Source organism: Rhagoletis zephyria, unplaced genomic scaffold, assembly GCF_001687245.7.
Source record: "Rhagoletis zephyria isolate East Lansing unplaced genomic scaffold, Rhagoletis_zephyria_1.1 Rzeph_scaffold_07844, whole genome shotgun sequence".
NCBI lineage: Eukaryota > Metazoa > Arthropoda > Insecta > Diptera > Tephritidae > Rhagoletis > Rhagoletis zephyria.
In genome coordinates this window covers 3,331-16,290 of record NW_016164926.1, presented here as the reverse complement: position 1 = coordinate 16,290, position 12,960 = coordinate 3,331, and the positions used below count along the sequence as shown (strand labels likewise).

The 12,960-nt window shown below is 36.4% G+C and overlaps 1 protein-coding gene across 1 annotated transcript; it reads right to left on the bottom strand.

Moving 5' to 3' along the window:
* Positions 1-8,328: 8,328 nt before the first annotated feature.
* Positions 8,329-11,134, bottom strand: Ir60a (Ionotropic receptor 60a; the record flags this gene model as incomplete). The annotated part of the gene is made up of 3 exons (XM_017630536.1): positions 10,226-11,134; positions 9,234-10,170; positions 8,329-8,400 (listed from the first exon to the last, which is right to left on the bottom strand). Coding segments are annotated over exons 1-3 (1,918 nt in total), but the record flags the coding sequence as incomplete, so codon positions are not given.
* Positions 11,135-12,960: the final 1,826 nt, after the last annotated feature.

Here is a 12,960-nt window from a genome sequence, read left to right as displayed (position 1 = left end):
AAACATAAGAGGTTGTCATTGAGCGTGATCGTTAGATAACATTCTCCATAAAGTTCTTTGAAAATGCCAAATAAATAAACTAACTTTTGCCTAAAATGCGGTCATAAATTTAGATGTGTGTATATAAAGGATTTTCAGATCTTTGGGCAGTGCGGTTAACGAATTTGTAAATATTTACTCAAAAATTATGTTTTCAATGGATCTTAAGCGAAATTTAATTTTTCATAAAATTTTTTGTCAACTGGGCATGGCCCACCCACTTATGTATATGAAATATTTGTATCTCAAAAGCCACTTCACCAATATTTACCAAATGTGGTATACACCTTTCGCCTGACCTTCTTTAATACTATCTTGAAAATTTTTCAAATCGGACAAAACCCACGCCATATCGCTAACTTTGAGTTTTCGAAAATTATCGTTTTTTACATATATGTAACTCTTCAAGCATTTGCAAGCAAAAATGAATCACACAAGAATTATATGCTTGCTCAATGGATTTAAAACAATTTGATGTATAATTTTATTTTTATGCCTTCAATTTTAAAATTACCACTTTTTTTTACGTTGAATCGCACGGTTGCAGGGATTTGCCCATATACCTATCCTTATGGTCTGATTATGCATACTTCCCATAACTTCGCATAAACTTCAAACTGTAATTTCGTATGTACTTTGTATGTATTTTGTATGAATTCCATTACCCAGAAATTAGCAGAACTTTTAAAAACTTAGCGATCTGGTGAGTTAAGATTTTGCTTCACATTTTCTTAAGTTACATTTTTATTGCACTGGTACAAATGATTGTGCGAAGTTATGCGAAGTATGCATAATCAGACCTTTACTAATATTATAAATTCGAAAGTGAGGCTGTTTGTTTGTTACGCTTTAACTACTCAATCGACCGTCATGAAATTTTGTACACTGGTGTCATTTAGCCCAACTTAAATATAATTTGTCACGCCGTAATCTCGATTGGACAAGGGGGCGTGGCACCTCCCATGCAAACGGAATTTTTCATACTGCATATCGCAGGAAATACATATTTGTGTTAAGAGTAATGGAGCTTGGTATGGAGATATCGTCGTTTAATGCTTGAAATACAATACCGGCGAACGGCAAACTTCACCNCAGGAAATACATATTTGTGTTAAGAGTAATGGAGCTTGGTATGGAGATATAGTCGTTTAATGCTTGAAATACAATACCGGCGAACGGCAAACTTCACCGACTTGCGCGATGCTGTCGTTCACCGTTCGCCCAGCTATTTCGCCTACTTAAACAAAATTAGAGCGGTAGCGAAAACAGCAGATCCCATTTGGTCGCCTTTATAATTTCGGTGACCATATTGAGAAAAAACTAAACCATATTTAGAAATGAGGAAATGATAACAAATATAAATGTAAACCNATGCTTGAAATACAATACCGGCGAACGGCAAACTTCGCCGAATTGGGCGATGCTGTCGTTCACCGTTCGCCCAGCTATTTCGCCTACTTAAACAAAATTAGAGCGGTAGCGAAAACAGCAGATCCCATTTGGTCGCCTTTATAATTTCGGTGACCATATTGNCCCAGCTATTTCGCCTACTTAAACAGAATTAGAGCGGTAGCGAAAACAGCAGATACCATTTGGTCGCCTTTATAATTTGGGTGACCATATTTAGAAAAAACTAAACCATATTTAGAAATGAGGAAATGATAACAAATATAAATGTAAAACAAAGAAAGATTATTATAAATAATTTGTTTCAAGCCAGATTTAACGAATCCACAACTATATTTTTCAAACAACAAAAAAAAAACGGGTTTAGGTTGTTTTCTTTTAAAACTTTGAAAGCAAAAAACAAATACGGCCACCTTTGGCACGCACAGCTGTCATCGCCCAGCAGGGCGATAGAAATAAATCTATCGCCATGAAACGCCGCCAAGCGAACTTCGCATTTCGCTTTGGCTGTGTTCAATTTCATATAATTGCGGGTGTTCTAATTTTGACAGCGCGAATTTCGCTGTGGTGAGTTCGCCGTTCGCCGGCATTGTATTTCAGCTATAAAGTACAAAACCGCGTATCGTCGTTCTGCAAAACCGCGTAACTCGCATTAGCTGCCAAAAATTGGATTTACTCACACAAGCTCTTGGCTCAATCCTTATCCATTTGTCTTGAAATATACTGGCCAGGTATGCGATTGCTTTATAAAAAAGAGAACCATTTTGAAATGTGAGTTTTTTACTCTCTAGAAGATAATTTACATAATTCACTTACCCGGTTTTGCATTATCTTCAACGATATATATCATCGTTTAAAGTACAAAACCGCGTATCAACAAAATGCAAAACCGCGTGTGTGAAGTTGTAGAAATTATATTCTAGAGCGTAAAACACTCATATTTCAAAATGTTTCTCTCTTTTTATAAAGAAATCGCATTTCTGGCTAGTATATTTCAGGACGAATGGATAAGGATTGAGCCAAGAGCTTGTGCCAGCAAATCCAATTTTTGGTAGCCAATGTCAGTTACGCGGTTTTGAAGTATGACGATGCGCGGGTTTGTACTTCAAACGACGATATAATCAATTCCACGCTTATGGAGGAGGGCTATTACCTGCTTAAAAAATCAAATTCAACTTGAATTAAAAAATTGATGCCAAGTGGCTTAAAAAGTTGTAGTTTGAAAATAATGCGAAAGGGTTGCCACCTGAAAATAATGGTGTTAAACGAAAGATTATTAAGAAACCCTCAGAATGTACACTAAGAATACTCTTTTACTAGGGTTGCCACCCTATTAAAAATTAAATTAAATTAAATTAATTTAAATGAATTACTACAATATGAATATCAATCGAAAAGTTTTTGAAAAGGGTTTTAGTTCTAAACTACATGAAGAATGGTTGTAGGGTTGCCAGATTTTTATGCGCGGTATCACTACGTTAGACGTTTTCATGCCAAAAAAATCAGTAGTTTTCAGTACATATTTGTTCAAAGCAGAATTATGAATGTAAGAAACAGATAATACTTTAAAACGTCAGAGTACTTGTTTTCGGCAATATTTTGGTATATAAGTAAAATATAGTTCATAAAAAAGTGTTTTTCACTTTAACATGAGTGTACACATCATTTACTACGTTTATACGTAAGCTATTTGCAAATGAAAATAATTTGCAAATACCTAACTCACTGTTTATTCGATGGTGAAAAATTCTTTTTTAATAATGTCTGATTATAAAAAGGCAATAAGATGACCATCGAAACAGAAAATAAACCTAAGAATGGCGGCGTCTTGCGCTTATTTGCAAATAATACCACTAATCAATATCTACTTATTTGCTTGGTTTAGTTATTTGCAAATAAAAAATTAACTAAGCGTTTATACGGCAAAGTTTACCATTTTGCAAATTGCTATTTGAAATAAAACGTAGTAATTGTGCACAGAAGCCAATAAATTATTTTATATTTATGACATTTTTGAATAGCAATAATCAGTTCATTTCCATCTTCCGTATCAAAGAATTCTATACATTTCTCTTTAAAATTACTTCAATATGAAGTTCACTTTAAAAAATTTTAATTAAAAGCCGGTTGCTCTCTTTGCGCCAGCAAGCAAATATTATACTAAAGATCCTCTCAGTTGCTTCGTTTGAGTGTAGTACTGAAAAAACAAAATTACATATTTTTTCTAACTGTGGAAAAGTACCACTATTTAAAGACTGCATATATAATTCCTGATGGCTCAAATAAATTTTTTCAACTATGCAAAAACTTTGAAAGACTAATAATTCGCTAAAAAGAGTATCCAACTCTATGTCTTTTATGCAATACTCTTTTAAAGTGTCAGTAAATTGTGAAAAAAGAGTTGTAAGTTATAGGCAAAAGCCATTCGAATATTCAAATTTGTTGTTATTAAACTGAAATTTATTTTCCAGATAACTAGCAACACTCGACAAAAAAACGTCAGCCTTCTTTTTAAATAAATTAAGCTCCATCATATTATCGCAACTGGTACGTAACGACCCGGACCCACAAAAGGATTGAACTTTTTGTTGTATTAATTTCTTGGGGATATGAAACATTATCTGAAACAGGTCAACTATAATGAAATTATTTTCTTCTTACTTTTTACAGTACAGTTTAAGGAAGTTCCAACGTTATGTAAAAACATTAAGTAAATCTAAAGTATTTTGTTTGAATTGAAAATTCAGTACAAATCAATACAAATTTTGAAAAATCAGGACATTAGCGTACTGATTGAAGAAATTAATACAGTCAGTACAGAGTTGAAAAATCATTACTGTATTGATAAAATCAGTACGTCTGGTAACCGTAGATGGTTGCCACCTGTTTAAAAAATCAAATTCTACTTAACATAAGGGAATGAAATAATTGGAATGTAAGTATATCACAATATGGGTGTCAGACATAAGGGTTTAATAACAATAGCAATAATAATGACAATAATAATAATAGGTTTGCCAGCTGTTTGAAATATTAAATTTTGTTTGAATTAAGGGCATTAGGTAATTGGAATGTATATCACAGTATGGGTGTCAGACCAAAGGGTTTAATAACATTTTAGTTGGAAAATATTTTGGAGAGGTTTGCCACCTGTAGTAAAAATCAAATTTAAATTAATTATACTCAAATTAACGTGTCAAACGAGGGAGTGTTTAGAAATGTTAAGGTTGGACATGTAGAATCTATTGAAGTATTTGAAGAGGAGGCATTTCATGTCACCGCGGCCACCTCTGTGCGCGACCTCTAAGGATTTGGATGAAAGTTGAGATTGAAAGTCTAGGTGACATGAATATACGTGCAGCATAATTTGCCGATATGACGTAGGGTTGCCTATTTACACGGGACTTAAATTTTAATAAAAAATGTCATACATACCTTTCTTCAAAGTGCTGTATCTTGGAAGCCTTTTAACGAAACTTAATGAAAAAATGTATTTCTTCCGTCTTATTATGGGCGCTAATTATAAATTTTTTACATTAATGTGAAACGTATAAAGAAACNACTTAATGAAAAAATGTATTTCTTCCGTCTTATTATGGGCGCTAATTATACATTTTTTACATTAATGTGCAACGTATAAAGAAACAAAAAAAAATAAGTGAATGTTTTTCTTTTTGATTATAGCATTTTTTAAATATTTTTTTACATAATAACCATTGTCTATAATGTCAGATTTAAGTACCCTAATGGGCGTAATGGGCTACGAAGGTGTATGGACTCTTTATCGTCTAACGCTTGAGCAATATGATAAATAGGCATTGAAATTTTATGAAATTGGATATTTTTGAAAGAGGAAAGAAAAAAATTATTAAGTAGTACGATTTTCAGTATCCCTTTCCTTTTCTAAGTTGCTGGACGCGACTTGGCTTACTGAAGGTTAATCTTTGTAAAATTTCTGAAGGTGAATCCGTAGTTTGCTTTCACAGTTCATTTACCACATTGAACACTTACGATTCATGCCGGGAGGTGGTGGAGGCCACTTACAATTAGGAAATGTTTGGTTTTGTATCCAGCCTTTGTCAACATGAACAGTGTGCTTCGCCTGATTTTTCAGCAGCAACTCTCATTTTTTTCACTACACCTGGCAAATTTTGCAAGATGACCAGATACTATTCCTTACGCATAACGGACCAACACAATTTTTTGAAATACAACCCATTATTGACCCACCACTGTGATTCACGGTTTTTCTAACACGACGCGTTTGGGCTTAATTAGGGTCACTAATCCAATACCATGCCCGGGCTACCATATCTCAATTAGCAACGGTCTGGGTTTCTTGCGCTGCATTATGCTCAATTTGGCAATACTGTGCCTCGCTGTCTACTGACTTAAATTAAAGTTTAATACCTTGTGCGCTTCTGCAAGAGTGGCTGCATCGATTACTAAGGTCACAAGAGGTCACACCGTAATATTCTTTGCCCGACTTCCTTTGTAATTAGGAACACTTGTGGCTATATTTTTTCTCAGTCTTAGCATTTTCCAATGGCAACATTTTTTTACCACTTTTTCTACGGTCTCACCCTTCCGCAGTAAATCTATTATTTGAATTTGTATTTCCTAATTAACCATGTTTTTTTACTGGTAATCACTTATTGAATAAACAACAAAACGGAAAAAAGATACGGTCGTGAAAGCAAGCACCTTGACACGGTGCGAGGGGTCAGTCGAATCGCTAATCAGACCTTCTCAACGGGTGATGGTGCAACTGTGTGAGACATTTACTCACCGATTGCACCCTACTCTCTTGATTGGGGATGTTTTTGAACGAAACCCAAGATTTGCTTGATTGGAGCATTGCGAATGGCATTCGGTGCATGTCGGGAAGTAGGAGGATGACGGGAAGAATACCCTTTGAAAGGGCCACCGCTTAGCAGTAAGGATAGATTACAATCTCCTTTTCCTCATGGAGGAGCCAAATCCTGATACCTCTGCACGGGATAACCAGCAAGCTGAAAATCCTCCACCCATTTTACGGCGGCCTGGGCATCGGATGTGCAGGCCCAAAGCTCACGGTCCACCATGAAGCGATTGGCACCCAGGGTCTCGGTGGAAACAAGCGGCACATTGACTTTGGCAATGGAGAGCCTACTCCTAAATGAAGTGGAGGGCGAACTACCATCGCAACATTCTGGAGCAACCAACGTTGTGACAAGATGTGAAGATGCTTGATGGTCCTTCTCCTCTTTCAAAGCGGACACTGGTTTCAGAGATGGAACCAACAATGGTTAAACCTGGTGCAAACCGGGAGAGTGTCGGTATGGATTAATCCTGTATTGGTGATCCTCGAACGGGTGAAAAGCTGACCGCAGTGCAGGTGAAGAGAAGGAGGTAAATGGAGAAGAAGGCTGCGTCTATAGCCAAGGCGAGTGCTCAAATTCCTTTGGTATCTAACTCTGCACCCGAAATGCCAACTGAAAATTAGCCCAAAAAGTTAGATGCAATTTAAAAATGATAAGAACCACCAGGGCCTTCTCGGAAACCAAGCGATGTTCTAAAGCGAGAAAATTGCGTATTTACTCATACACCAGGGGAAAACCGACTTCTAGCGATGGAGACGGCTCTTTCCATTGACGCAGGCTTGTTGAAAGTCCTTCGAACCAAATGCGTTTATGGTCGCTGCCTACGGAAATTATTTTTAAATTGATTTGCAGCATAGCAAATCTCCAAGTATTCATAATTCAGGAACCATCTCTATATGTAGACTTGGAGAGATTTCCTGGGTGGAAATCCTTCAACTTAAACGGACGGAAAGACTACGCACATGCGTTATAGTGCCGAGTGCACGATATTTAGAGAGTTCTGCTCTCAAGATGTCGTTTCGATAAAAATTGTGTACTGTACGGGCGGGCAACGCGCCGAGGCCATTATATTTTCCTCCTTCCTACCATATGATTCTATAGCCTCCCTCCTTCGAGGGAGCTTATGGACATCGTTACGTACGCCGATTCAAATGGTATGGGCCTAATAGTGGATTGTGACGCAAACTCACAAAACTCTACATGGGTAACACGAAGTGCCACTTCCGTTGTTATGGTTAAAAAAATCAAGGGAAGTTTCACTTCCGTAGCGCACCCCACGCGCATTAATTTTTGTTTTATTTAGAAGTATTTGTTTTTTAAAACTCAGTTTTAGCGCCGAAAAAGAGCGCTCCACACTGACTTTTCTCGTTGGAGTACTGTGGATCCCAGATACATCTAAATCGACCTGTTTGGGTGCATAACCTTCAATTTTATTAATAGCCTTCTGTAAATCGCTATCTCCCGTTGGTAGTTAAATGGCAGTTGTCCTAAGTTTAACTTATACGAATCCGTTCCCTTTCAAACCATTTTTCTTCAAGCACTTGCTTTGCGAAAATTTTAATACAAGTTTTATATAGCATAGTGGGTAACAGCATATACCAACTTATGTATGTATTTACATAAATATCTAAAGCTGTAGATATTGATTTATTGCTTTTCATATCACAAAAATCTAATTATAAAATATTGAAAAGCTGTAATTTTTCCATAAAAGCTTAATAAGGATTCAAATCTATATATCGTCGTTTCACTGGCGTGAATCTTATGTTATTTACAACATCCACTTTGTAGGTTTTGCTCTCGGATTTCTTGTTCTTTTTACTTGATTTAACTGGCTTCTTTTTCATTTCGTTATTTTTCTTTACTACTCTATTTTTATTATTCCTTCTATCTTTCTTAACTAGCGTTTGGAATGATTTTCCTCGTTCAGATCGGTCCATCCTCTCCTCATTGGTAAACTTCTTCAAATAAGGCATGAAAATCCAGAAAGCAAAAAGCTCACACACGAACAAAATTATGCTTGCAACAACTCCAACGACCAGAATGGAAAAGGAACCTTTGAGGTGATCAGTGGTGAGAACAATTGCAGACTCTGCAAAAGGATCATGTGTTCTTATTGATGCTTTTATTTTTTCTTTTATATTAAATAACACGGGCCTGCGAAATTTAGCCTTTTCCCCTTCAGATAATTATGTTATTTTTTCTGATATTTTCGTACGTTAATTTGAATTACGACCTTTCCAGCACATCAAAATATATTTTTATTGATCACATGCAGAAATGTTGAAAATTTTCATGGAAAGCCAAAAATAATCAAAAAGCTAAAAATTATCCTAAAGAGGCTAAGGAATCAGAAAGAATTATGTAAATTCGTAGTTAACACCATTAATTCATTGAAACACTATGAACACTGGAAAAGTTATTTTCTCGGAAAACTTACGTAATGGAATTTTTTATTTCTTTTTTCGTAGATTTGTACCTAATACCTGTCATGCCCTTCTTCAGTGTTTGGAATTTACCCCTTCCTATAATGTTTTGGATCATTTTGATCCAATAATAGAAATTTCAATTTAAATTAAGTTAATATTTTATTTATCATAAGCAAAATCTTTATCGGCAAGTGCTGTATGCTTACCGTTTCAAAGTTACCAAATAATAATTTGGATCAAATTGACCCAGAAACACTGTGGATGTATGGAAAAACTATGTCGCCTTCTAGAAAACTAAATAAAATAAAACACTCTTATATTTTTGCGAAACCATAGCTGATTATGCTTTTAACGAATAGACAACGCCGCAGCTCATTTAAAATTACCTAACTCTGTTGTTAAAGAATTTTTTCATAAAAATTGGGTCAGTTGGGTCAGTCAATCATTGCAGAAGGGTTAAGGGGGTGGCAGGCTCGTGTACTTATTTCATTATTACCTTTAAACTCTGGTCGCATGCGGTTTATTCGATTAAGATAGGTGTTGTTGAAGCGAAAATCATTGTCGATCTTTTGAAAAATTCCATGGTCTCGCATAGCTCTTATGAGCCAATTGAAATCAGATACTAATGGAAATCCAGCTTTCATTATTATTTGTAGTGGACTAGAAAAAACGTTCTTTGGAAATGCAAAAAGTTCATCGGCGAGGCGATCTTGCAACACATACATTCGACTCGCAAGTAAGACACGTTTGCCATTCCTCACAGCACGAAGATTATCTGAGTTTGGTATAAAGAAGTCCGTGTCGTTATACATTTCGTAGATCCACATATCTTCGTCATTTTCGAACCAGTCTTGATTTTCATCTGGACCTCCAAAAGGTATGCCCGCTTCAAGTACCTCGACGAGATTGTCTATTTGGTGTAGATAGCCAGGATCAGTGAATACGGTGATTAGCTGCGAAGTATAAATTGCAACAACGTTCATTCCGTAAATAGTTACTGCGAGAAAGAAAATGCGAGAAGCAAAACACTCTGGGCGCTCTTCGACAGCGACGCATATAGAGACAGCCATGGCATTAATGCCTGCTAGCGAAAAATCTTTGTGGTCTGGTGGTTCAGGAAGCATGTTTACGAAAAAGTACCAGAATATCCAAGTAAAGCTAAGCAAAACAATAAAGCATATCCACGTTTCGTCTTGGAAAATGCTGTAGAGAGCGATCCATGCAGGTCTTGGATCAGCGAGTTTCACAAACCAAGTATAGCTATCGGAGAGGTAACAGTCGGAAGTCCAGAAATTTTCATTAACCTCGTTGTCAGGAAAGAATCCGCCAAGTATAAAATCACAGTCACGATCAAATAGTCTTCCCAGCAGCCCAGTCCATGTTCCATTCTCTTCACGCACTCCTCTGCTCTCTTCTTCACAAGAATGCTTGATCTGTAAATTAAGGAGCAGGCCGTGAATAAATATAATAAGGAGATTCCATATTTACCTTGAAGTTTAGACGATTTCTCATGAAACCTATAATACGCAACTCTATTCCAGTCCGGCAGCTTTTCTCCACAAAAGGCGCTGATACGGCTGCGCACATTTGAAAGGTGCAATTTTTTATCCTAATATCGCGTTCAAATTTGCGCAGCTTCCGTTTAACCTCGGCCGCATTCGGTTGAGGCTGCCCTTTTTTGCACTCGCCTATTTTGGACACTCTTATAGTGCGACAGTATTCATTATTGTAGTAGTCCATTACTGAGAATGAGTAGTCTGTCTCACCAGTTGCATACAGAAGACCTATTTGATGGACATAGTATTGCTTCTGCAAAAGGGTGAAAACCTCCATTGCCACCTCGTGTTCGTTATCCCGCTTCGACGCATTGTTGAATAACAGCAAAAAGCGGGCTCCAGGGTTCCAAGAAACCATGCGACTAATATAGTCCCGCATAAATATTTTAAGCCTTTCTAAACTGTCCACTACAATGACATAGTAATCAGTGTATATTACTGCGCTGTCACCGAACTTCACCTGCACATATCGTTTATTGTCGAAGACTGTGCGAATCTGAAAAATCCGTCGCCCTTTATCATTGCTCTGGCTAACCAGTTCATTCAAAATTTTTAAGAGCCCATTCTGTATCTCTAAGGCCGGCGAAGAAATATAGTAGCTGTTTGTCATAAGTAGATTGTAGGAGCGCGTCAACCGCTCGCGGTGCGTGAAGGCGATATTAATGAACGAATCTAAACAACCTATGCCCGATATCCACGGCTCCGAATCCATTTCTATTTGCGAACGTAAGAAAATGACACTCCTTGCCGTCTCTTGATGCTCGTTCATAAGGCCTTGACAAGACAACCAAAAGCTGAAAATATGGAGTATTACCAGCACCCAACTCGCATGCTTTCCCATGGTTGGTACTTTTACAGTTGCGAATTCAAACTGCCATTAACTAACTCAGTACATGATATTTATAGCACCATTGTTGACCTGACTGCTACCAATGTTGCATGTAACAATTGCATGTTGGTGTTTGGTGCATGTTACGTTGTTGACTTAAGAGCTTCGCGGATCTAAAGCAAAAATTTGACAAAGTTTATATTAGCAATAAGTGAGGCCAAAAAGAAATACTAAAGTAAATATACGAGTTTGACTTTCATAAAAAACACGGTGCTTTTGAATTAGTTCATGCATATTATAAAAAATAAGTGAGATTAGCAATAGAGAACCAACAATTTTTATAAGATTCCAGAGTTACAGCTCAGTTATGCATACTTTGTACTGGTATGCCATTTTTACGCAGAAATCAAAAACCAACAGACTTCTACATATGTAATGCTGTGCGTTGAGCAACCACTATCGCGGAAAGTTCTTTTAACAGAGTATGCATAACTGAGCTATTGCCCGGCCGCGCGCCTAATGAATTTTATATTACATTTTCGATATGTATGCACATTGAAATAAACGTTTCAAGGAACTAATATTTGTATAAATAACACTATTTTTTAGTTTTTTTTTTACCTAAATTGGTTACACTGAACAGGACTATGAATCTTAATTTTTCCAAAAAAAGGTAACAGAAAAAGTCTAAGTTCGAGCGGAGCCGAACATTAAATACCCGACGCAAGTATTAAATATATGTTTTTCACCTTTCCGAATCAATTTTGAGTAAATTAGCGTCCTCAAACTTCGAAATATTGAAGTTTCAGGCATTTCTGAAATTTGCCGTAATTTTAGTCCGATTTCAATAAGTTTCAACGTTTTGCTTATGTGGCAAGCACTATAACCGTACCAAGTTTGGTACAAATCGGTAGAACGGTTACCGATATACATACATGTCATCATAAGTGGGCGGTGCCACGCCCATTTTCCAAAATTTTACTATGAACGTATTTCTAGTAAAGAATTGTTGCAAGCATCAAATATGAATAAATTAGCTGTAATATTTACTGATTTATCGAAGATTTTGTATTTCTCTAAATTACCGTTATATGGGATATGGACGTAGTTATTGTCCGATTTTAAAAATTTTCGGCCATTTGGTATGCTGTACCAAGGCCAATAAAGATTTACACATGTAACCATAAGTTGGCGTGGGTAAGCCCATTTTCCAAAAATTTACAATATTCTCATTTTTCGTCTAAAAGTTATTGTAAATATCAATTTTGAGTGAATTATCTTCAGTAGTTACTAAAACATCGCAGTTTTCGTATTTTTGAAAATTACCGTTACACGGGAAGTGGGCGGGATTACAGTCCGATTTCGCCCATTTTCAATACCAATCTACCTTGGATAAATGGAAACCAACATACCAAATTTCGTTGAGATATCTCAATTTTTGCTCGAGTTATCGTGTACACGGACGGACGGACAGACAGACATGGCTTAATCGACTTCCCTATTCATTCTGAGCATTTATGTATACATTTGTCTATATCTATCACGATTCGTTTGTGAACAAAATTAATATACCCTTGTGCACAAGTGCGCTCGGGTATAAAAATATGGGAAAGCGAAAGAAAGAGAGGTCAGCATTTTTCTCAATCAGTGAACACTTATTTGCGGTCCTATTCTTTAACCAACTAATTGATATCCATATAGTAGTAATCATTTACCTATTGCATACATTGAATGTAACTTTGTAAACAGGTGGCAACCCTCTACAAAATATTTTTGACCACAACCTTCTTTGCCTGACACCACTATCATGATACATATTTAAATTTTCTAATTGCATT